Here is a 26,101-nt window from a genome sequence, read left to right as displayed (position 1 = left end):
CACCTGCACCTCAAAACAATCCTTTTATAAACACAGGCCACATTGACTATGAACTCATGATATGCTGAGAAAGTAATGAAACCAAAATTGTGTGATTATATAACAGATTTTTCTTGGATTGTAAGGTGACAAAGAGGCAGCTGAAGGCAAGCTGCTGCTTGGAGACCCAATACCAAGAACAGACCCTTGAGACACTTTGGCTTTTAATATAAAGTGGATTTCAAAGTGTAAAATTTGTATTCCTTGTTAGGATCCTGAGCTGTTTTGAGGTTTGTTTATTCTGTATTCTTTATTTTTTATTAGGACAGTCTTGTTTCTGTTATACATTAATTCACCCTTCCTCAGTAAATAGTTTATTACGTTTATTTCTTGTGTCTAGTTATTATCGGTTAATCTAGTTTAATTACGTTTCTTAGGTCTAGTTCTTCTTTAGTGTTAAATTTATTTCCCAGTCCCCTGTGTACTCTCCCTTGTCTCCTGTGCCACTTTCTCTTTCTCTCTCTCCTCACACCTGCAACCCGTCTCTAATCAGCCATCTGTTTTTTGCTCAGTTATCAACCTCCCCAGTATATAAACAACTCTTTCTCAGTTCCTCCTTGCTGGCTCCTCCAGTTAAATACTGTTAATACCCCGTTGTTCATGTTAATTATTTTTGTTGTTGTTCTGCTCTGGCTCCCTGTGTTTCCTGTTTTGTTTTATTTTATTTGTAAGTTTTTTTGTCTTTTTTTTTTTTATTATTTAAAATATTTAACATGACCCATGCTCCTAGCTCGAGTCTGGATTTTATTCCATCCATAAACGCACAACTCATGACATTCACGGCAAAGATGAAATTTAAAAAAAAATGTAAAAAAAAATAAAAATAAAGTTCTTGTAAATAATACAGTTTCATTTAGAAATCAAATAGTCACGTCACAATCTGATCGTCAAAAATTTTGTCGTGGGTTTTTAATAATTCAGGCTCCTGCCTGTTTAAATCTCGCTCTCCCTGCGATGCAACTTCCGTTTTCAGCACCGCGGACAGCTCCGTCTCTCTCGTTTTTTTTTTTCTTCTTCTCCCCCCACCTCGCCGAGACCTTATACGGCAGCTTGAGGCGGGGAGGTAAACTTTTGCCAATATCCTGACTGAAGATTTGTACCCGGTTGTATGCGGAGCAGTGTGCGCGTCCTTCTGCTCCCATGTCCATCACAGCCGCGCGCCGCAGCTAGAACCAAGAGCGTCCGCCGCCCGACAAGGGGAGAGGCTCCGGAGGCAGATAAAGGCTCTCGATATGAAATGAATATGCCCGGATACGATTCCGTGAGACAGATTCGCCGTTATCTGCTGCGGGGGATTAAACTGTAATCGTGATCGTTATTTAAAGACAAACAAAAAAAAAGAGAGAAAGAGAAAATTGAAAGGGGAAAAAAAGAGTCGAGTGACCCACAGCACAGAAACAGAGCCGAGAGAGGTGGTTGAAGAGGAAAAAAAGACTGCTGAGCCAAAAGGGGGGGACGCGAAAGGAGGGAACCGATCTGCATGTGAGACCGCTGGTCCAGGCGCGCGCACACCGGAGGCAAGAGATGCAGCCCGCGAGCAAGCTCCTGACTCTGATTTTCCTCGTCTTCATGGGCACAGAACTCACCCAAGTAGGTTTGCTTTTCTTCACGCCATTTTCCCACCTGTTTGTTTATTCTTTATGTATATGTATCTAAAGGTTAAGTGGCTCTCCCTCATACAAGGAGACCCCGAGAATTAGCCCCATTTCCCCCCCCTCCACCCTCTCCTCCTTAAGCAGATTAACAGCCCGGGATTACATGGTTGTGAATGCGTTGTGCCTTCACTTATCTCCACCGCTGACACATCGGTCCTCGTTAGCGGAAGGTCTCATTTAACATTTCCACCGTTCTGCTACCAGATGTTGCCCGCAGCTTCCTGTAAATAAATAAATAAATAAATAAATAAAAAATAATTTTAAAAAAGGCCATCAATTAACAATACTAATGGACTGCTGCTCCTTACAGAAATCGGAGCTAAACAATCAAGTGCAGTGTCTCAAATAAGAAGGGTGGGTGGTGGAGGGGGCTTGGGGGGGTTTGAGCATGCCCACTGACCACACTGTGAGTGAAGGGAGCAATTATTCCAACAATGGGCCCAAAAAAGTGTGCGTACAAAAAAAAAAAACAGTCAGACGTTGGGGTTGTTTATTAGAGACACCTGACAGGCAGTAAACATCATAAACACGAGACTGCCACGCTGGTGAGAGCATGAGGGGAGTGGGTTTATTCATCACCAAGGCCGCTGCCTACGCCGGAGTGAAGGATTTTTATTTATTTATTTTTCTCTTATTTATTATTTAATTATGCTTGCTTTAGCACAAAGTCATATTTTTCTGTGTTGCGAATCCAACTGCAACTGGTAATCGGAGAGAAAATAATATCAAATGTGGAACGAGGCGCTATCAATAAATTCTGCCCCCCCCCCCCCCCCCCCCCCCCCCCCCCCCCCCCCCCCCCCTATTGGCACGCCACAAGGCACAAACTCAATAATGTGGGTGTAAAGTAGTTTGCTGCAAAAAAAAACCCTGCCGGCCCTGACAACCAGTGTGTCGGAACAATATTGACAGAATGTGGCTTTGAGAGGATTGGGGAGATGGGGCAGGGGCTGTGGGGTGTGTGTGTGGAAGGGGTAGGGTGGATTCCAACAGGTTTCATGGGAAATGCCATGAACAAGGAGGAAGTTTTTAGTCAGGGAAGCAACAGCTTGGTTTTGACATTCATGCAAGGATGTTTTATTTTTTTATTTTTATTTTGGTAGAAGTTTGGATGCTAACATTTTTGTTGGTCTGGCAGCGAGTTCTTACTAGCAAGTCAGCAAAATGCAGCTGCAGATGATGCTGATGGAAGCAAGAGGGGAGGAGGGGCAAGGGGGCCACATGGATGTTTTGAAGTTTCCTGATAATCCTGGGGTGCCACAACAAAATCAAAGAAAGAGAATGGACGGGATTGTTGTCCTAAAGATAACTTTATTGAGTTTCGAAAATGCACAAAAATCTGCAAAGATTCACTTTGCCCTGTTGACAGTTCATGGCCCAACTTCTTAAACATGGCCGCCTTTTCGCCCTAACCTACTCCCAAGTTGTGCCAGTAAACAATCTATTTTGTACTGATACACTCAACAAAATTAAATGAAAAGAGTTTTACTTGTATTCTTAACAAACTTACAGATTTCCCCTAGTTTGGGGCATTTTGGGGGGGGCAGATTGCACAAATCATCATCTTAACACAGTATTTAGAGTTCCATGCAGGTTTTGACCAATATATACAAAGCAATATCTATGTGTGTCTAAATCTTCCATTTTTGGTATTCCAAAACAGCCAAAAACAAAGTAAATGCCATTTTTCTCAAGCCATGTTTTAAAGTAAACTCTCATCAATGTATAAGGTTACAGTGCTTAAAAAGTCGACTAAATTTTAAAAGTAAAGAGTGAAAAATAACTCTAGTCTATTTACAATTTTATACTTTTAAACTTTGTGTTGCCACCCAAAGATAGGAGGGCACCCTGGGTTATATATCCCATATTCCTCTGTGTATCACATAATTTCTCCATTCATTTTGGTTCTTATTCTCAGCTGAGCTCCTGTCTAATAGCTTTTATAAAAATGTGACACATTTTTTGGTTTATGTGACACACATAAACCAAAATAACCCTCAGCTGCTTCCTGGTTTTATACATTACTTACTGGAGTCTTATAGGTGCATTTCCTTACAGTGGACTGTAAACCAACTAATGTCAATTTAATTAATCAGTTGTGAAATGTGGGTATGAAATGTCCCACTGGCAAGTACAAAAGCAGCAGGCACCTGTTGCCACCCATTAAAGCTTGACAGTGAGTTACAGCGCAGGCACCCTCTTGAATTCATATTTAAAGAAAATATGATGCACATAGGGGTTGTCTTGGCAGGATGTGGCGAATTCATAGAGGTGGATAGAAAAGCGTTTTGCCTTCCTTTCTGGCGTTGCGACCAGCAGCCTGGTTCCTGTGCAGGTCAGGGCCCGCGACACACTGACAGTGTGTTTTCTTTGACGGCCTGTGAGAAAGTCGATATTCTTGCGCAAGAAAAACTAAAAGACAAGATACTTTGACAAAGCTGCAGCTCTTATTGCCTCCGCTTCGTGGAAACCTTTCGGTGTAGGAGGGGAAACCAAACATCTTCCCACCCTCAACTCCGACTGAAACCAGGTAGGGAAAAATAATACAATTCTTTCTGTAAATATTAGGGACTTGCAGCTCTTACTGTTGAGCTACGTCAGGAACTCTCCCACAGTTTTAGACGCAAAGTTTGAAGGAGAAGGTCTTTCCTCGAGACATCTGGCTGCAGCCAGAGACCCCCTCGCTGCGTTCATCCCGCTCTCTGCTCCCTGGGTTTACTTTTGGCTTTGCAGACCCCACGCTCCCTCCAAGAGGAACAGTAAGCATTCAGAGCAGCATCTGCTCCTCACCTGCACCGCCTCTTCCACCAATGGGCTTCAGGCTCACATCCTAAAGTACCTCAGCAACACATGATGGAGCAGGTGGTGATGTTGAAAGCCATCTTTTCGATGCCGTGCAACGTGGTAATCCAAGAATTAGCTCAGCTTGTAAAGCTTTTTTTTTTTGCTCGTGTAGGTACAAACTGGCTTCAAAGGCTTTCTTTGGAGGAAACTAAAAAAAACAACAACAATGATACTCAGTCTGGCGTTACATGGGTTCAGAGTGGATTTCATTATGCGTGGTGTGATTGGCAGCTGATGATTATGATTCAGTACGGCCGACTGAGGCACTGGGTGGAGAGGAGGAAGGAAGCAGAAGAGGAGTAGGTGGAGGTACGATGCATTTCACAGCGCATTTGTAGGCTGAGATATGTGATGGATTCTTTTTTCCCCACTCTTTTTAAAAAGAGCTAAAACTCTAGATTCTGAATGTGACATTGTGGTTGTCCTACAAGGTAAAAACAGCTGCAGCAGCACAAAGAGCCCAGACAGAAGTACTACTCTCATCAAGCTTTAATGCTCAATCTCAGAGCAGTACGAGGTCGTTGTGGAGGTGTGCTGTAAAATATGCCAGCTTGGGGTTTTTTTTGTGGTATTTTTTTCCCAGCAGTTCTGTTGCTTTTACCTACAGATTTGTTCATGATGAATGCATTGTAGAAATGACTTATCAGTATTATTCTCAGGCAAACGCAGCACATAACAGTTCACTGACTGCTCTTGTTTGTTTGCATGAACCCCATGAGGATAAATGCTCAATCAATGCTGCTGCATATCCCCCAATCTGTCTTGATAAACAGTCTGACTGACCCATCTACAAGAAGGTCAATGATTATTAATCACTCTCTGTCACCATAACTGTTGTCCTCCATGATTAAATCCTGAGGGCTTTAGCTGCATGGGCTTATCAAGAAAGAGGTACATCTATTCCCTTTGAGGTTACTTTCAGGACACAGTCCTTTGTTCCTTCCCTTTTTCTATTGCATCCTACATTCCACAAGAAGGACCAAGTTTGGTGTTGATTTCTGAATCGGCTATAAAAAGTGGACTTTTACTTGCTGATCTATTTACAAACTACTGAAGCATACAATGTTCCCCCCAAGATTAAATGCAACAGGCTAACATAACTTTTAAATTACGACTGTTTACATAACTATGAAACTTTAGGTTTCGGTTAACACCTGTACAACTGGTGCATTTTTCAACAAGTAATGAGAGAAATGGGCCCATAGGCAATCATGTACTAATACTTAATCAGAGTACATAAGACTTATAGTACATAAGGCATTTAAGTCTGATATAAAAACTACATAGCAAATAGTACACTTGTTGTCACTAAATTTGGCAATGCATTGTCAGAAATCTACGCACATTAATTAACATTTATTTTCCATTTACACTTATGTTTTTCAATACACATAAAAGTAATATCTGCTGCTGGATTTTAAAAAAAAAGTTTAACACATACAGAATGAAGTCACTGCTAAAAGCTCAAGTCAACATTAACTGATGATCTTGAAGGAGTGTTTTCAAAGTGTTTTTTTTTTTTTTTTTACCACTACCTGAATTTGTCCCAGGGGATGGGATTCAGACATTTTCTATCAGTGGTAATATTTCCCTAACTTTCCAGCCTTTGACCCACAAAACACTGGATGGGACTTGTGACCATCAGTCAGTTCTACTGATTCATATAGGTAGGGACACTATGACCGCATTTCCATCAATATCATGATTTTCTACATATTTTTTTTTTTTATCTCTTTTGACAGTCACAGCACAAATTTGTACAGTACATACAGTAGATGCAAAGGTCGGTGCAAGTCAAACCTGAAATCCCCGCCAGATTATATTTGAAATGCGCCTTTAATAAGTAATGCATATTTAAACTTGCAACACCAAAATCAGCTACAAGATGGCGCCAGAGTCACACGAATGAAAAGCAGATTCTCTGATCTAACCGAACGCTTCCATTTCCATCAGACAACCAAATCTCAAACACGCTCATTCCAATGCTTTTGCAAACCGTCTTGCCTTTTGTGTTGCACTTTTTTGTGTTGGCTGTGCAGCTATACTTTTTTTTTTCTTTGTTTTTTTTTTCAAGTTTGAAGCGAATGCTCGAGATTTATTGTGCGGACATAAGAGAGAGAGAGAGAGAGAGAGAGAGAGAGAGAGAGAGAAATATGACCGCCAGGATCACAGAGTCCTCTCAGACATCACTTGTCTGACTGACCTCATTGTCGTGAAGCTTGTGACGGTCGGCTTATTGACGACTCCGCTGAGGTCCGAGATTGGCTATTACAATGAGCGGAGCCCGTACTGTGTGACATCATTGCGTCTGGCGCTGTGGAGATCTACAGCACCTCCTCTTTTTCTTTTTTTGCCTCCCTCCTCACATCCATTTGGAGCCGCCCGTACGAGCAGTTCATCACAGAGCGCACCCAAAGCAGGAGGCGGACCCAGATAGTAAAAGGCGAACCGGAGACCAGGAGCAGCATTGTGTGGGACGGCCAGCAAAGAGGATCTATCCATCCGCTGCGTGCTTTCGGGGTTTCTTTTGTGTGTTTTTTTAAACACCCGCCGTGCACTTTTTGGGGGTATCGAGCGTTGCGGCTCTCTCGCCTCTGTCCCAGATACCCATCTGCGCGTCTGCGTCCGAGCACTCCCCGCATCCCCTTTTCCTTTTGAAGATGTCCACGAAGAGCCGAGCCGAGCCGGAGACCCGGTCGGACCGCCGAGATGCTCTGGGCACCGCGACTCGCCTCCCCGGTTTCTCCACGGAGTCCGTAGAATGAAGGAGGATTAACGTCGAGTCCGAGTCGTCCGGAGCGCGAAGAAGATGACGGTGCCGTTGTTGAAGATCGGGGTCGTGCTGAGCACCATGGCGATGATCACCAACTGGATGTCGCAGACCCTCCCCTCTCTGGTGGGGCTCAATACTACCAAGCTGACGGCGGCGCAGGGAGGGTACCCAGACCGGAGCACGGGAGTAAGTTCCATTCATTGCCCCCTCAACCCCCATAAGAGATCGGGCCGATTTTTTTTCTCCCCCATCACTTAAGGGAATGTTAATTATAGGAAAGCGCTGTTGGTTCATTCATAATTTAAAGCTGAGCTCGTGCCGTGCGCCCCGGACTAGTAAAGGATTTTGGAGAGGCATCATAGATTCCTCCTCTGGTGTTTGATGTTGCGCTGCTGCACCGAAATGGAAAGTTGGTCTTTTATTTTATTGTATTTTTTCCCTCTCTCATTTGATTCTAAAAATATATGGAAATTTAAATGGTTCAAATGTAAAAAAAAAAAGAAAAGAAAAGAGCGTGCTTTCCTCGATCCCCTCTGAAACAGCTGCGGTCTTCATCTTTTCTCTCCACAGTTGGGTGAATGGAAGAAGGAGGCGCTCAATGCCACTGCTGGATGAATCAAAATCAAGTATTTGTCATGCTGCTCTTGTCAAATATTTGGATTTTAAGCAGTGGATACAATAACTGGCCTAGTGTAATTAATCCCGTTAACAGGGGCGCCTGTAGGAAGTTTTAAAAAGGGGGTGGCCAAATGGGTGCCGTTGATAATCCAGGGGGTAGTATGCAAATTTCTTTTAAACTGTAGGAGTTACTTGCCTTCTGTTATGTGCGGGTTAGTGCATAAGAGGATGACAATTCAAAGGGGTGTGCAACAAAACAGTTAATGAAATAAGCATGAATGAATGCATGATTTCACTCATCAATGTTTGGCTTCTCCTCTGCGTTTCAAGACTGCCTGGACCAGGAGAGGCAGCACATTTCTAGAAGTGGTCGTTGCTTTTCTCCACCGCTGTACTCCTTCACATGGTGCCTCTGCATGGAATGATTTTCAGAAATCGTGTCAGATAGATTCTGAAAATAGATCAAAAGCAAGAATTCCCATTATTTTCCATTCGGAAGCATCAATCAGCAGCGCGTGCGTTTGACGGCCTTTTGAGTTTAACACAAATTAGGCTCTGATGCTATTATTAACTCCACCAAGGAAGCTGAAAGCCATTTATTTTCTTATAGGTTATAGTCCTTAGGGGAAAAAGTAATAAAAAGCCTTATGCGTGAATCTTTAGTTGTTTTTTTTTCCTAATGCAATTAGTGAGTACTCAGTTGTAGCCTCATTCCCCTTTTGTTTTATCACCGCCTCCCTGGCTGGATTAAAAGGCAGCTGACACACAGTAGTGAATGTGTTTTTAAAAAAAGCCACTCCTTTTCTCTGATCCCAACAGCAGGACGGTAAATGGATTAGTCACGTCTCTTGTGATGGATTATAAAAAGAAAAAAGTGACGTCATAGTTCTGGAATCGTAGAGCAGTGACCCATATATAGACTGAAGGCAGAGAAAAAACAATGTACTGCACATTCTTTGGTGAGACATAGTTTAGGTTCAAAACTACAAGATCAACATTTTTGTCGTTTTGAGGAACTAAACTCAACAACAGTGCATCAAATTGGATGCAGTTGGTTGATGGGTTTATACAATGAAGTTCTTTTTTTTTTTTTTAAGGACGTGCTAAACAGGACGATGGAGTTTGAACTGCTGATCATCGATTGGAGCTGGTCATGAAATAATAGCCGCATTCTGATTTCTGGTTATTGATTGGTACCTCCATAAAACAAAAACAAAAAACACCCACAAAAAAACATTCCTGATCATCGTACCTACAATCACAGTGTGGATGTAATGTGAACATGACACAAGGAGCAAATACAAATAAGTTAGCATTGATTCAATTAAATTTTGAATATCGTCCTTTACATGGATACAGCTAGTCCTCCTGGGGCCACCGGGGCCTCATGGTACCCTTAGTTGTCATGGAGTTGCTTCTTACCTCAGGTTGACTCGTAAGTTATGTGCGTAACCGTGGCATTCAGTTTTTAAAGTACATTACATAACAGGGGAGAAATCATTTGTTTTCATATTGTATATACCAAAATAATATGATCAAAGTGAAACCAAACAGCATTTCTCTTGTTTAGAGGAGGTTCTTCCCCTTTTTAAAGACCAAACAGCCCTGTGGGGAGTAGGAAAAGGGCGCAGCACCTGAAAACATTTCTTGAATCCCAGCAGCAGGAGGATTTGCCTGAGCAACCCTTATAACCTCTAGGTCAGTGATGCCTTTGGACAAGTCTGCGTTTAGTTTCCATGGTAACCATGCTGACTTACCTGCCGATCAGTTTTAATGGTATGGTATTCTGATGCATCTTCAGAACGTGCGGTATTTGATGGCGAACAGGCGGTGCTTAATCATGGGCATGGCCCAGAAGTTGATGCGTATTTCACAAAACAACAAAGCTTACTGTTGTTTATTATGATTTTTGAAAACCTATGTTTTTCAGGCCATTTGACAACACATTTTGATTATTTTTGTTGTCTTTTGCTTGAAGGTGTTGCCAGCAAACCCAGAGGAGTCGTGGCAGGTGTACAGTTCCGCCCAGGACAGCGAAGGGAGGTGTGTCTGCACCGTGGTGGCGCCCCAGCAGTCCATGTGCTCGCGGGATGCTCGCACCAAACAACTGAGGCAGCTGCTGGAGAAGGTAATTGCTTGGCTAAATACCCAGCAACGGCAATCGGCGTCTCACAATGCCCAGGGTAGCCATTTTTACCTTGTTTCACGCTCACAAAGAGATGGTCCCCCAGTCACCTCCCTGAATATGGGACAAGAATAGAAATCAAGTGTCTAATGAGCTCCCTGGAAACCCAAGTCATCATGGGAGGCAGTTGAACGCTGTGCCTATGTTGCGCTGCGTGCATCCAGAGCAACATGTCTAATGATGCAACGCAGCTCAATGCCCAGCCTGGGAGCTACAACGCAAACATTGGTAAACAAGCTAATCCAAAGTAATGCAGATTAGTCGATTTACACGAGCCGACATCAACAGACTCCTCTTAGTTTAGGGAGTTCATCAAGTAGAACATTTCTGGAGACGCCAAATGTCTGAACAGTATGCCTTCTTCTCTTCTGAGGCCCCTGACTAGCTGCCTGATGTCAGAGTTTGTGAATCATCACAAAATGCGTGCCAAGCCAAAACAACATATTGGAAACCTGTTGCTTTTTCTCTACACCAGAGACTCAAAGCAAACCTTTGGGGTAGAGGGAAAAAAAACAAAGATATTTTAGAAATTCAGCCTCCATTTTTGTTTACCGGATCCCCAGGTCCAGAACATGACCCAGTCCATCCAGGTGCTGGACCAGCGCACCCAGAGGGACCTTCAGTACGTAGAGAAGATGGAGGTCCAGCTCCGTGGCCTAGAGACAAAGTTCAAGGAGGTGGAGGAGAACCACAAGCAGAACATTGCTAAGCAATACAAGGTAAGGAGGCCCCTTCTGCAGCCATCCATCCCACCACCATACCCTCAGAGATTGCTGTGTCACTCAGTGTTAGCAGCCTAACCCATCCTATGTTGTCTGTCAGGAGAAAGAGTATAGAATCACCGCAATCATTATAGTAAATATAGTGTATATCCCTCAGTTTGTAAATGCCTGTCTCTTTTACGTAGGTGAAAAAAAAAATGCTACCAAAAAAACCTAGTGTCACCATCAAGATTTTTGATAAATCATTGTAATCATCCACTTTAAATTGCTATTGTTTCAGTATAATATTAGCTTAACAAACACACATATGCACAATTATACTAGATACAGGAACTATAAGTATCTAAAAAAAATTTCTCTTTTAAAGCAAGAGTCTCTACTTATGTCTCCTCCTAAACCTGGTGCTTGAGATCACATCTGGCATGCCGTGACATTCTGGTAACATTTGCATTAGTGCCCTTTACATCGCTGCCTTTTTGCTTCAGTTCGACGCAGCTCAAGTCGACACCTTTAAATTATTGAGCTCTCCCTCTCAATTGGCCTGAAACCAAACAGCGCTGCAGCCGTGTTTAGCTTCGCGGCTAAATTCATGACATTACAATCAATAAATGCTCATCGAAATGCCTTTGGTCAAACATACTAAGGTAAGCTGTTGGAGATAAACACCTCTCAAGTCAGCTGCCTTCAAAGAAATGCTGCCAAAGGGAAGCAGTGGAAGAAATCCCATTTGACACAGCTAATTTGACAGAGCAAGATTTAGCTTCATTTTAATTGCAAAGGATTGAAAACACTTTTATTGAATGTGTTTCAATAAAATTTGTTATATCATACCAACAAATTGAGCTGCTACTTAGTCTCATTAAAAATATAAGTTTTTACAAATGGAATAATGTATTGTTTAATATGAATATTTCTGTTCTTCTACATATAAACTGGAACAGATTAATTTTGGCATTGAATGCAATAATATTGTCTTAAAGTTTCATGTTAATCCGCTTATACAACATATTGTCCTTACCCTTCCCAAAAGACTGATATTAAACCTTAATGTATAAGTAAATTTATAGTAAGGGTGTAACAATACATTCAGCTCAAATGACAATTCGATGTGATACATATTAGTGGTTTCACAGGAATAGACAAGATTAGATTTGTCCATTTCTGGGTAATTTTACTATTTACTATTTGAGAAAAGTAAATTTACTCTTTTTGTTGCTTTTTCCACTCTGCGTTGTAAAGAGTGTGCGATCGTTGCAGAATAATATTTTGACTAGTCTATGTGTTGCATTATATGCATAATTTAATGTGCTCTTAATTTCTTCTATGTTATTGACATGAACGTACCTCAAATTGCCACATCTCCAAGCTTGCATATGTGTACTAATGCCTATTGATGCATACTTAACACATACCAAAGGTCATACTGAAAGCACTTGTAAATTATGTCTAACTTAGCTAAAGTGTATCTTAAATTTTTACATTGATATCTATTTTTTAATTTATCGATGTTAATTATGAGGGCTTAATGCCACAAAAGTATTGAAAATGATTATTTTCTTCTCCTGTATAAGTCTTTAGCTTTAGTTTCCCTTGCGGCTAACAGTTAATCAGTTTTTCTACAGCGTTTCTTGTTTACATTAGCGTCTTAAGTCCCTTGCTAGTAGTTTTGGCAGACAAACTCTGTCCAGGCAAAAACAAATATTCTGTTGTCAGTTTGAGATTTTGTTTCACCCGTTACTGGTTTCCTAATAATAAATGGGCAAGGGATTTAGCTATGTGCACATCTATACCATATAAATAGAGTTTTGCTGCATTGAATCTAAAGTAGCTCCTGTTTTCATACCGTCTGTCTTGCACTTCTCCAAGTGTCTCATCCCCATCATTTAAGCATGCGAAGCACACAACCTCACGCTGCCATTTTCAGTGCATGCGCGCAATTTACTGTGACATTGTTTAAGTGCATTTTACTAAATATGTGTGTGCCTTTGTGTGTCTCTTGAGTCAGGTTAGAAAGCTCTAGCCCCTGTCAACAGTCTGTCATTTTCTTGCTTGCAGGGCTAACTTTAAGACATGTAAAGAGAGCCACAGGGAAGAAGAGGCAGGTCAATTCCAGATTCCCCCCCTGAACTGCGCCACAGTACTGAGAGTGTTTGGGCATCAAACAGTTAATTTACCCTTAGCATCATTAAGATTAAGAGACCTCCCACCCCCCTCACCCTTCTCCCAAACCAACCCACTACTGATCTATTCCTGCATGTTACTGCTGTCAACGTTTTCCATCTTAAAAGCTTTTTGCTGGCGTAAATACATTTATTATTATTATTATTATGATGATTATTATTATTAATTATTATTATTATTATTACTAATTGGTGTTAGTCACTTTTCTTTTGGCTTTTGTCTATGCATATTTGGTTAATCAGCAACTCTTTACGTAAAACTCTAGACGTAAAAATTCGAGACACTTTGTTGTGTGTGACATGTAAAGCATGTAACCCTTAATACAATGTTGCATTTTGAACGTTGATGACCAATAAAGAGCTTTCCCAATTGTTGTACGTGTACCGAGGGCTTGCTTTTAAAAAAAAAAAAACAACAACAACAACAAAAAAACGGCTGCTCGCCGTCCAGAGAAAGGGGGCCCGACCCCGCCCGCTCCGCTCCGTCCAAGCGGGTGGAAAGTATTCTTCGGGTTTGTTCGCTCAGAGACACACCTGCACAGACAAACTACGTAAAAGTAAAACAAACAAAAACAAGTACACCTGACGCACAAACACCGAACACGAACTCAATAAGTGAAGAAGCAGGGCAGAGTTAGAGTAGTCAGGCTCAGACAGGTGTTTTTTTTTTTTCTTCTTCTTCTTCTTTTCTTTCTTTTCTGGAAAACCAGTCTCTCTTTTTTTCATTTCTTTGGTCGCGCTTGACACTCAACCGAGCTTATTCTAATCCTTTCAGGCCATAAAGGCGAAAATGGAGGCGCTTAGGCCGTTGATACCAGTGTTGGAGGAGTACAAAGCCGATGCCAAATTGGTATTGCAGTTTAAGGAGGAGGTCCGAAATCTGACGTCAGTTCTAAGCGAGCTACAAGAAGAGATGGGGGCCTATGACTACGAGGAGCTCCACAACAGAGTGTCAAATCTTGAGGAGAGACTGCGAGCATGCATGCAAAAATTAGGTAGGCACAGAAAGTTGTTGACACACACTTTGCTTGCATGCACACACACACTGACTAAAGATGTCATAATTAGCCCAGAAATTTACTTTCAGGCATACATACATGATGATGTGGAAAGCAAGGGAATATTGTGCGTGGGTTTATTCCTTGCAACCGCCCTACCCTCAAAATACACCTGCTTTATGTGTAAAATTGCTCAAAATTTTTAAACCACCGCTTTAAAGCAGCCACCCTTACTTGTAGTATTTTGAAAGTATTTCAAGATGAGTAATTCCCCAGGATTTTTTTTTTTAAGTCCTCTAAAAGGTTGTTTTTTTTTTCTTTTTCTGGATTTTGGCTGCTTTTTTCCCCCCTTTTGCTGATGTTTGTGTTGAGTCATTGTTCCTGACCAAAGCAACAGAATGTGACACATGTTCTGCATAAATGTGAAACTAGAGAAGTGCAGGGCGGAAGTAGAAGTGCAGCATACCACCGGTACCTAAAAGACCCAAAACAGAAAGAATTCAATGTGAAAGTCTGAATGCTTTGGGAATCACCTTGTTGGTGCTAGAAATCCCCATTGCTAACTTTATTACCTTTGGTATTTCATAAATTTGAAGTGAAAATGGTCTCTTAAGTAACAAAGTACAACAAATACAAAGTACCAAAGACCAAAACAAACCATTAGATGGTATTGTAGCTTACACCTGAAGTGTCTTTGACTGTCAAGTACAATGGAGGATTTGTGGGCATTTCAGAGGGCATGTTCTCAGAAACTTGTTGAACTATTCGAATATTTTTCATACAAATTTGGTGTAAGTAGGTCATCATTGGCTATCTCTAAAGAGATAGCTCTAGCGATAGGAAAACATTGGCAAATCAACACAGAAAGGATTAAGCAGGCACAAAATCAACCTTTTATGGCCGTCTTCATCCCAAGACTTAAATTCTTCACAAAAAAAGGCTGGAGTGAGGTAAAGACTAGAGAGCATATGAGAGGACCCTGAACTCTGCAGGGTCTAGAGACAGACGGCAAAAAGGAATAATCAAATATTCCCCTCCCTCTTTGGTCCGAGCTTGTTACGTTATACTAGACTAGACTGGATGCTGCCTTATTTACAAATCAGGGTTAAGGTATGGCTGCACACAATTTTGCCACTGGTAATTTTATTAAAATCAATTGGATTTTTCCAAACTGATTAATTGTATTTGGGTTAAAGGCTGTATTTCATTGGGCGATTATGCTGCAGAAGTGCAAATAATTGATTTTAAGGGGTTTTCACACATTCTTTCCAGCAAATGTGTATCACCTTCCTAATTTACATCATTAGAAATATTATGTGGCATCCTGCTACCAGGAGAAGCCCTCATCTCAGCCTACCTAATATGCGTTCCTCAATATGCGAAACCTGATTAGCTTCATTGCAGCAACCCCATCAGAACGGTATGATGAAGCACTTGCTGCCTCAAAGTGGCACACGAAAATATGCCCGCAAAGTCAGCTGCGCTGCTCACGTGGATCCAGTCTCATCTTCGCTTTTTAGCCCCTTCCTCAGTGTCTTCACACCTCTTGTGACAGAGGACGGCGCTAATAGATGCACACCCACATGGTGACTAAGATATATTAGAAGAGCAGAGGCACTTAGCACATCGCGGGTATATTGTGTCCCTGTTTTGAATAATTCACAGTGCAAGATGACAGAGGGGAATTTAGAAAGTGCTTGAGCCACAATGCCCTCTGTTAGCTCATTTCAGCTCGCTAACTGATTCTTCTGTCGTCTTACGTTCTGCGGTGAATCTTTAATCTTTTCGTGTCATCGCACAGATTTTAATATCAGGCGAGATTGACATAGGCAGATGCGAAACGTAGTTTTCGAATGATGATTTCATCGTCCCTCGTGGTTTACTCATGATTTAACTAAGATTAGTCACACATTTAGTTCAAATTCATTAGCAAAACACTTTGGCCAAATGATTAATTTCAGACTTGAGGAATCAATAAACTTATTAAATAGAATATTAATGATACAAACAAAGTTCAAAAACAGACTTTGGCACCAACTAGTCCAGTAAGGGTTACAAAGTCATATTTCATGCTTTGGAACCACAGTGAGAATCATTATCCACAAATGGAAAAAAAGAACAAAAAACCTTCTCAGGACTGTCTGACCTGCCGATATTAGTCCAAGAGTGCCTCAACGACTCATCCAGAAGGTCACAAAAGGGTCCAGAACAAAATCTAAACACTGTAGGCCTCACTTACCTCAGTTAAGGTCTGTGTTGTTAATTCAACAACAAGAAAGGAGAACTGGGCAAAAATGATAACCCTTGGAGCTTCTGACTGCTTCAAAGGCTGTCTAATGCTGACTAGACACAAAGAGTATATCAATAAGACCTTTGGCAAAATACTATTTTTGTATAGTGATTTTCTATTACAATGATGTAAAAGTAACAGCATTTTAGAGAAAGAACATCATACCTTCAGGCAAACCTGGTGGTGATTTTTTTAAGACTAGTTTATTTGTTGTAATAGATCCACAAATTTTGCTTTTCAACAGAAATCCCTAAAGGAGACTATCTCACCATCAGTTAGATTTTTAGGTAAAACTTCACAGATATTACAAAATCAGGTCAATGAGCCAACAGAAAGTCCACCTCTGACTGACTCAAAAATGGTCTAGCCAAAGTCTGAACTTAACTATAATTGAGATGTTGAGGCACTGCCTTAAAAAGAAGGCTCCGATGTGGCTGAATTAAAGCAATTCTGCGAAGCAGAGCTGTCCGAAATTCATCCGCAGTGAAGTAAAAGATGGATTGCCAGTTTTTCCAAAAGACTGATGCCAGCTGTTGCCCTCCGAGTGTGACACAGTCGGATGTTAAATTTAGCGTTCATTCACTTTTTCACACAGGACACTGGACAACTTTTTATCTCTACAAGCTCACTGCATTTTGTGTTTGTCAAGTGATAATGAAATTAGTTTGACTTGAAACAGTTAAGTGTAAAAGCAAAAGGAAAAAAACAAACAAAAAAAACACTCCACAAGGAAGTGAATACTTACAGCACTGCTGTATATTTCACACTTATTTATATCAAAAGCCACCTCCGGCCCCACGGCCTGCCGGCACGGGGCCAGGACCCTTCCAGTGTTTCCGCTCCCAGTTCGCTGAACACGCCGTTCCTCGTGTCTGCGGCCAAGCAGCTGGAAACGGGAGGAAGCCGTGACCTCTGGGACGGAACGGTGGCGTGTGCGAGATCGGAGGAGATAAAGGCGAGGTCACCCAGCGAGACGCTGGCTTAGGCAGAGCAGAGGGTGGCTCTCCTTTTTATCTTTGCATGCTTGCTAAAGCTCTCATGCATCGTGCACACAGATGCACTCCAACTCCATGCCACCGTGCAGAGATTAAACTGGCCAAGGTCACTGGCCACATTTGCATATGACCAATAACAAGGGGGAAAGGGGAAAAAAACAACAGAGGCGGCAGAAATTTTTTACCTCTGAGTGATAGACAGGGAGGGCTGTAGGAGGGGTGGTAATGGAATGGAGAAAGTGAAAAAGAGCAGGAAAAGCGAATAAGAGTAAATAGAGTCTCCGCTGAGCTGTCCTTCAAGCTGTTGTGTGCCAGATAGAGTAACCGGCCCGCGGCTGTCGGGACACAATGGCCATCGATCAAGTGGACATGCCAGCTTGCTAGGCAATAATCAAATAAATAAATCTCCCGTTGCCGTGCCACCGCAATGTGAATTCACACAGAGCCGCAGGCAAACGGAGGCCATGGAAACTCAGACATACTGATGGATGGAGGAGCAGGAGAGATACCTCTGCTGGCTGCTCCACGGCAGCTGATTCCACTTCTCTGTTTGGACCGTAAATAATATTAAACCGGAAAATACCCCAAAAAATCCCCCAAATTCAAAAATCTCATCAATGTATTTCAATGGGATTTTATGTCATACTGTAGACTAACACAAGGTATGAGAAAACTCTAAAGTGGAGAACAACGGATGTGTGATTTTCAGTTCTTTCTGAGAAGTGTGGTGAGGATTTGTGTCCATCTCTCCATCCCCTGTATTTTGATGCCCCTAAAGTAAATCAGGTGCAACAAATTGTCTTCAGAAGTCACCTTGATGATACAAATAAGGATGTGGTTCCTTCCTAGTTCTCTGTTTGTAGGGAAGCACAGGAAAGTAGCAAAAGAAAAGTTAAGAATTAGTTTACATGTCAGTGAGTGAAATAAGAATTTGATTCTCCAGCTTTTCATGCAAATAAGGAAGAATTTTGACACCACTCTCTTTACGGAGGCTTTCAAAATCCTCCGAGTTTCATGGCTGTTGCTTGGTAACGCAAATCTTTGGCTCACTCGTTCTATTGGGCAGAGATCTGGTGACTGAGTAGGCCTCAATGTGACCTTAAACTGCTCGTTCTTTAGCCACTCCATTATTGTCTGTGTAGATTTTTGAGAAATTAGATCGGTCTTACACAATTTGAAACGAGGCTGTAAAATAACAACGTGGAAAAAGCGTTGTGAGTACTTTGTAGATGCGCTGTATTTCCTGAGGGGCTTCCAAGATTTCAATCTATTACAGCGCCTGCTGGTAATAGATTGCCAAGCACATCAGGCTGAATTGTGTTGAATGCGCTGGAGAAATCAAAGAACATGATCCTCACAATGCTGCCAGCCTGCTTCGTCCAGATGACAGTGGGTTTGTACGAAGGAATCCTCAACTCCAAATTCACAGCAATGACCAAACTGCAGAAGTTCCTGAGCTTGTTTTGGTTTCTCAAGCAAGAGTGATGAAATAAAATAAAATAAAATAAAACAAAATAAACAATGTTTAATCGTTGGGAAAAGTCCCATTTGCAGTTTGACACAACAAGTTCATATTCATCTAGAAACAATAATAATAATGTTTTAACTCAGGAAGAGTTCAGGAATCCATATTTGGTGGGATAACCAGGAGGTTCTCAATGGAGTTCAGTGCAGTGGGCTCTTTGTTTTTTCCAGAGCTGCAGAATAAAGTGTTCTAGAGGGAAAAAGACAAGAATGAAGGTTCACCTTCCTGCAAGGCTACGACTGGGTGGTTAAGATCAGCATATTCATGTTACACATTTTTGCAAAGTAGAATGGGCAAACAATCAGTCTCCAAATTTGCAAAGCTTATAGAGACATCACCCACAAAACTTGCAGTAGCGGTTGGAGCAAAAAGGTGACTTTATAAGGATTGACTCTGAGGGTCAGTGCATTATTTACATAAAAGTTTTGAAAACCATGCATTATTTTTTCCATATTCATGCACTGTTTTGTGTTGGACTGTTTGTCACATAAAATCGCAATGAAACACATTTGTGTGCGTACCATGCTAAAAATGCTAATAAGTTCTGACTGATGGGCTGGTTGTGCTTTTGTGGCATTGGCCGCAGCTCTTGTTAGGGTTTTTGCCCCCCCACCCCCCACCCCACTTGGATTTGGCCTCTGATTCAGGCTAAACAAATTCAGGCCAAAAGGGGATTAGAACCTGCGCCGTATCTCCAGAAAGCAGATCCATCAGTGTTGCCCAGTGCAGCATCGGTGGACTTCTAATGATAGACGCACGATTATAGAAAAGAAATAAATAAATCAATGGCCAATGTCTGAGTGCGGTCTCTAATCCCCCCCCACAGTTAGGATTATGTAAGGGACTCAGCACCCCCTTAGTAGAAACGGTAGATCCAAAACGTGCGAGTATGCGTTTATCTCTCAGCTGAGGCCGAGGTGCAATTCCCACACATTCTCTCGGGCATGACATATGCCGCGCACGGAGACACACCGGCGCTCCAGCACAAAGCCACGAGTCCCATTACATAAGAGGCTGGAATGTGACAGCGAGAGGGGTTGCAATGTGTGTGAAGATAAGCAGAGGGAAGCACAAATTAATCCCGGGTTGTATGTCCACAAAAGGGCCGCGACATTTCACTTCGGTGAAGAACAAAAAGGGGATGATGGACTAATGGATGAAACGCTTCGCAGAGAGAGGCGAGAGAGAAAGAGAGAGGCCAATGAAACCCATAAAAGAGCAGTCGTCACAGAGTTGCACTTTAAATTAGCTTTTTACTGTGGCTAACTCCCATCTTGTGATTTTTGAGAAGCCCTTCGCTATGATCTCAATTATTATTATTTTTTTCTCTTTCTCTCTTTCTGCTAAGAAATGGCTAGAAAGCCTAACGAATACAAACCCTCTAATCTCTGCCTGCGCGTATTAGATAGAGAGGATTAGTCTGAACTCAGTCAGGAGGGACGCAAGACCGGCGTTATTTTTGTCAAATTTAGATTAACACCTCAATCAACGCTAATTAGCGCCATGACGCCTGGTGGTTCACACAAGAGGAAAAGTACAGAGAGCCTCTCCCTTTCCTGATTTTTTTTCCCTGTTTGTTTCATTTCCCTCACTTCTTCACACATTCCCATTCTGAGGGTAAAACAGGCATTAGCATATGTGAGCAGAATAATAAGCACTTCTTGTAGAGTACATCATTCATGGGGAAAGGCTGTAAGATACCAAAGAGCTGGAGTGGAACTCCCAACTTCGTCCTTATTACAAAATAATATTTTCCCACAAAGCTTGACCTAGCTGAAGTGGGAGGGGAGTGGCATTGCTGCAGATGTTCCCATTTGACTTCTTTACTTGCAGCCTGCGGCAAACTGACAGGCATCAGTGATCCAATCACCATCAAGACGTCTGGATCCAGGTTTGGCTCCTGGATGACGGATCCGCTGGCGCCTGAAGGAGATACCCGGGTAGGTGCAGCACACAGTAACACAGCTGGGTTTTAAATGCGACCTTATGACAATATCTAGTCTGGTTGTTGAAAAAGAATTGGACATTTAAAGCTTTTGGTGCTCTGCATCCCTTGGGGAAGTCGAACAGTGGAGCTGGAAACAGGTTGGGTAACCGGTTGGGTAAGATATATCTGCCAAAAACAGTTGATGGAAAACTTTTCCTATTTTACCACTTCTGTTATTTATTTATTTTTAGATCATTTCTATTTGATAATTGGCAGGAGAGATTATATTGTAGAGGTTTTTTTTTATTTAGTTTCATTAGTTCAGACATGGCTGCACAGTGGCGCAGTTGGTAGCACTGTTGCCTTGCAGCAAGAAGGTCCTGGGTTCGATTCCCGGCCGGGAACCCACACATGTACTCCGTGTGCATGTGTGGGTTCTCTCCGGGTACTCCAGCTTCCTCTCACAGTCCAAAAACATGACTGTCAGGTTAATTGGTCTCTCTAAATTCTCCCTAGGTGTGAGTGTGTGTGTGCATGGTTGTTTGTCCTGTATGTCTCTGTGTTGCCCTGCGACAGACTGGCGACCTGTCCAGGGTGAACCCCGCCTCTCGCCTGGAACGTATCTGCAGATAGACACCAGCAACCCTCCCGACCCCATTAGGGACAAAGGGTGAACAGAAAATGGATGGATGGATAGTTCAGACATGCTAAGATTGCATGTCTGAACTTAGGTATCAGTTTGGGAAAACCTAGAAGACGATGTCATGGCTTTGGGCATTGTTGAAAAACTTATTTCCACAAATTTGAGTCAATTGGAGTTAGTGTCAGCAGTAACAGCTCAATTAGGTCACTGTTTCTTAATGAAACGTAGTTTCTTGAAAATATTGAAATTAGAAATCAGAAATGACCCTCTAAGGGAAACATTTTGATTTACTCACTCTGAAAAACTGAACATGGAGAAAATCGTAAAGAGACCAAAACATTTTCTGCCCAGTTTAATTATTTCCATACTATTCTGGAAATAACTAAAAATCTAATTTTAAACTTTGGCAAACTTTGTTAGGACTGTGTGGTGATCTTTTTTATTTCCGGAATATCAAGAAAGCACATGAGCAAAACTTTTAACTTAAGTCATGCACAGTTTTTGTAATCTTTGCAAGTTGGCAAAGATTGCAATTTGGATTTTAATAGTGATTAAAATAACAGTAATTTTGATAGACGTAAAAATGTTGACCATCTGTCTTTTGTGACCGGATCTACAGCTGATATTTTCTTCGTAGAGGGAAAAACAAAGTCCGCTTCTTTTTCCCAGCAGCTGTGCAGTACACAGGTACAACTGCTCCAAAAGCTGTTCAACAGCTGGTCACTCTAACATTTCTTTGGCATCTTAATAAAAGGACCTTAAAGCACAGGAACAGTTTGATTAGAAATTTTTAGAACTTTGCTAATCAAAGTTTATCATATTCTTGGGACATCTTATTATTAATGGTAATGGCCCATGCAAAACTGATTCTTTTTGGCTTTTTTTGTTTAAAATCCAAAGTGTTATAAAAGTGGGCATTTGTGACATTGCATGTACAAACCAAGAAAGAAGTTCCTACTTTAAAACATACATATTTAAGCTGCAAATAGCATCTACCCACAAGGCTAAACCAAATAGCGTTATAGATTTATTGTCATATGAGACAAAGATTAGTTTATCCGGTCACACTGACAAGAACGCTTGAGGAAGATGAATTTTTAGTGTGGAAAAACTCTCTCCCCAAAGCTTCAATCCTTTTTTTTTTCAGCTTCAGTCCTACTGAAAATATGCAGTCTGAGTTTAAAAGCCAGGTCTGTGCAAGGAAGCCAACTAATTTAACCAAACTCTACCAGACCCTGCCATGAAGAGCTGTCTAATATACAGCCAATATCATACGACTGCCTTGTTGATGGCTGCAAACCTGTGGTCATTAAACTTGTATGTTGGAAAAACAAAAGGCTAAATTCCCACAGTGAATATGGCATTCATAATTAAGACGAGTGTACGCAAAATTACAGGAACAGCTGTTACTCATATAATTATGATGCACTACAAAGAAAACGTTTGTAAGATTTTAACAGGGACGTCGGGCCTTGAAGAGGATGGAGCTCGATAACAGATAATCAATTATTTAATTATAGCACCTTCCTTTAGAAAGCTGTTTCAAAAATAACACATTCCATACAGCCTATGAGGCAATTTAACATCAGAGTGAAGAAAAATGCTAAGAATTCAGTTGAAGTGTAAAAAGGGACCTTCGTAAAGACTAAAATTGTCGATTTTGATCAAAACACACCAAAAGGCGAAATGGCACAACAGTGTTTACTTGGCAGAAGTGGACAGTCTCACTCGACCTCTTTTTCTACTCCAGTGTGTTTTATCCCGTTCCAAGGGGACCTGCTCCCTGCATGTGACTGGCATTCACGAATCAGTCACAGCAGCAGGGGGAACCAGGTGGTGAAAGAGCCTTAGCCATATCGCTTCCGCAGAGACTGAGAAGGTATTAGTGGCTCTGGAATGGCGACCGCAAAAGGAGCCAACAGGAAACAGGGTAAAAAGCAGCTGAATCAAGATGGCATTATCCTGGCAGGCTCTGTCAGCTACCATCCTGAAGATGACATCAGGAGTGTTTTCTTAAATGATTGTTATTAAAAGTGTTGTCGGCTCCAATGAAAAAAAATCCCTAGAAATTGCTAACTTGATTAGGATGCTTGTTCATTATGACACTTAGTTTTGACTGCGAGGCAAATTTAACACTATGGAATTATAAGATGCAGAAATCTGAAGAATTCTTTTTCTTTTTATTCTGCTTAGGTTTGGTACATGGACGGCTACCATAACAACCGCTTTGTTCGGGAGTACAAGTCCATGCATGACTTCATGACGTCGGACAACTTCACGTCCCACCGGCTGCCGCACCCGTGGTCGGGGACGGGCCAGGTCGTCTACAACGGCTCCATCTACTTCAACAAGTTCCAGAGCCACGTCATCATCAAGTTCGACTTCCGCACCTCCTCCATCAGCAAGTCCCGGCAGCTGGACTACGCCGGCTTCAACAACGCGTACCACTACGCCTGGGGAGGCCACTCGGACATCGACTTGATGGTCGACGAGGGGGGCCTGTGGGCCGTCTATGCCACCAACCAGAACGCCGGCAACATCGTCATCAGCAAGCTGAACCCCAACACGCTGCAGATCATCAAGAGCTGGACCACCAACCACCCCAAGCGGAGCGCCGGCGAGTCGTTCATGATCTGCGGCACGCTCTACGTTACAAACGGATACTCGGGAGGAACCAAGGTTTATTACGCGTACTCCACCAACTCCTCGACTTACGAGTACATTGACATTCCCTTGCAGAACAAGTACTCGCATATCTCCATGCTGGACTACAATCCTCATGACCGTGCCCTCTATGCTTGGAACAATGGCCACCAGGTGCTCTACAACGTGACACTGTTTCACGTCATCCGCTCAGAGGAACTGTAACGGAGGAGGATTCAGTAAGGATAGATAAACATTGTCCTTGGGAAGAAGGGAAAAGAAAAAACAAACTCATTCTATTCAATCTCTGAAAGAAGAGACCATGTCGAGAACATCTTGTTGAAACAAAGAACTTGTGAAGGACTGCATTATCCGTGAATGCAAAATGCATTGAATGTGTACATGAACACAAATCTATCATTGAAGTGTTTCATTCCAAAATTAGATGTTACTACTGGAGAAATACTGCAATATTATTTATCTAAAAAAATTTAAAAAAAAGAAAGATAATTGAAAGGAATATTAAGGTTTTGTAAATAAATGTCTCAAGATGACTTTTTGATTTTAATTCTGTGTTTTATTTTGATAGCTGCCTTTAATAGTGGTATATTAGAGGCATTTTTATTTTGGAATGAAACTCTTTGATCGTTTGTTGTCTAGAAAAAAGATGATTGTAAAAATAGAAAATATATTAGACTCAAAATAGTAAGAACAGATGCCAATAAAAGAAAATACCACGCCTTTTTTTTTAATATAAGCAGATATCAACCTAAGGTCATTCCTGTGGCTCCTCCCAGATGAACTTTTCTGTGGTCGACAGGGGAAGGTCAGGGGTCAGGGGGCGGTCCTGGAACAACGACTGTTGACTACAAACTGTAGGATCCTCACCCTGCCCAAGATCCTACGGATAACAGTGGAATGTCAGTCCAGTCAGAGGACTGGATATCCAAGAGGAAGCGGGTCTGTCATATAATTTTTATCAAAGTACAGTAGCAAATCTAAAGTCTGTAGAGAAACAATAACATCTAATAAAAGACCTGAAGGCACTGACTGTTGATCGCGCTGTTTTTTTGATCTGATTTTTCCGTATCAGTGATTATGTGTTGAAACGGATTTCTTTGCATGATTGTTTTCTATAACTCCAGTCTGCTCCTGCTGAATGTCCTTTGCTGTACGATACTACGAATTTACGCGAAAGGGAGTTGGAAGAAGGCGAAACACAATTCAAAGATTTAGCTAATTTTTTTTATTTTTTTTTTAGTTGTCCCCCGGCTTCTCCCTATGTAACGTCTGCTTCTTTTGCTTCTGTTTCTTTGCCTCCATTTTAAATGTTCATGTACTATTCAGCCGCTGGTCTCCTTGTATTTATTTTATTAAACTGTCGGAGGAATCTAGCTAGCTCACTAATCAACGAAGTAAAAAAAAAAAAAAAACAGAATTTCTGACGTGATGCATTGTTGGTAAGGGAACCTGGTTCGCTTATCCTCATTTCACATGAGCCTGAAGTGGTCAGAGGTTTACATTAAAAGAATAATCCCATCTCATAGCCTGTATCCCCCCAGCCGCCACTGCGAGTGGAGCGTGTTTGTTAAATGTACGTATACCCTTGCTAAAAACAAAAGCTTTTCACCCTTTTTGCGCTTTGCTGGACAATGTATTGTATCTGAAATGAGATGGTCTATGAATCGTGTCAATAAAACAGAGAAATCTGATTCTCGGGTTGTTGTTTTTAAAAGTTACGGGCATCTTTTAGACGGCGTGTTTGGTTTAAATTGAGGTTCAAGCTCACATCAAATAGTGAGAACATCTTTTATTGCAATATTCTTTGAGGAGCATCCTAGAGAGTCATAAATAGTGCAAAATACTGAGTGTGTGTACAGTAGAAAAGGCTAAATTCACTTTTTGAAGCGAGTGTGAAGAAAATGAAGGTCTCAACAATTACACGTTGTTTCTGTTGACTGTGGTAAAGCAAGATATTGTCATATAGTGAATACTTCACCTTCACATGCTGAAACAGAGCAATCACCTGTTTCAAGATCATTAAGTCACTATATTTGTTAGATC

The 26,101-nt window shown here is 41.6% G+C and overlaps 1 protein-coding gene across 2 annotated transcripts; it reads left to right on the top strand.

The window, feature by feature from the left end:
- Nucleotides 1-994: 994 nt before the first annotated feature.
- Nucleotides 995-25,749, top strand: olfm1b (olfactomedin 1b). 2 transcript variants are annotated; one of them, XM_032569581.1, is made up of 6 exons: nucleotides 995-1,629; nucleotides 9,908-10,057; nucleotides 10,678-10,833; nucleotides 13,792-14,011; nucleotides 20,658-20,764; nucleotides 23,588-25,749. In XM_032569581.1, the coding sequence occupies exons 1-6, from the start codon at nucleotides 1,564-1,566 to the stop codon at nucleotides 24,260-24,262; spliced, it is 1,374 nt and encodes a 457-aa protein (XP_032425472.1). In that variant the 5' UTR covers nucleotides 995-1,563; the 3' UTR covers nucleotides 24,263-25,749. The 2 variants fall into 2 exon arrangements, with proteins under 2 accessions (XP_032425472.1, XP_032425471.1); XM_032569580.1 differs by lacking the exon at nucleotides 995-1,629 and adding an exon at nucleotides 6,746-7,497.
- Nucleotides 25,750-26,101: the final 352 nt, after the last annotated feature.

This window comes from Xiphophorus hellerii, chromosome 8 (assembly GCF_003331165.1).
Source record: "Xiphophorus hellerii strain 12219 chromosome 8, Xiphophorus_hellerii-4.1, whole genome shotgun sequence".
NCBI classification, from domain to species: Eukaryota; Metazoa; Chordata; class Actinopteri; order Cyprinodontiformes; family Poeciliidae; genus Xiphophorus; species Xiphophorus hellerii.
The sequence above is the reverse complement of the archived record's forward strand: the minus strand, read 5'-3'. Positions and strand labels throughout refer to the sequence as shown.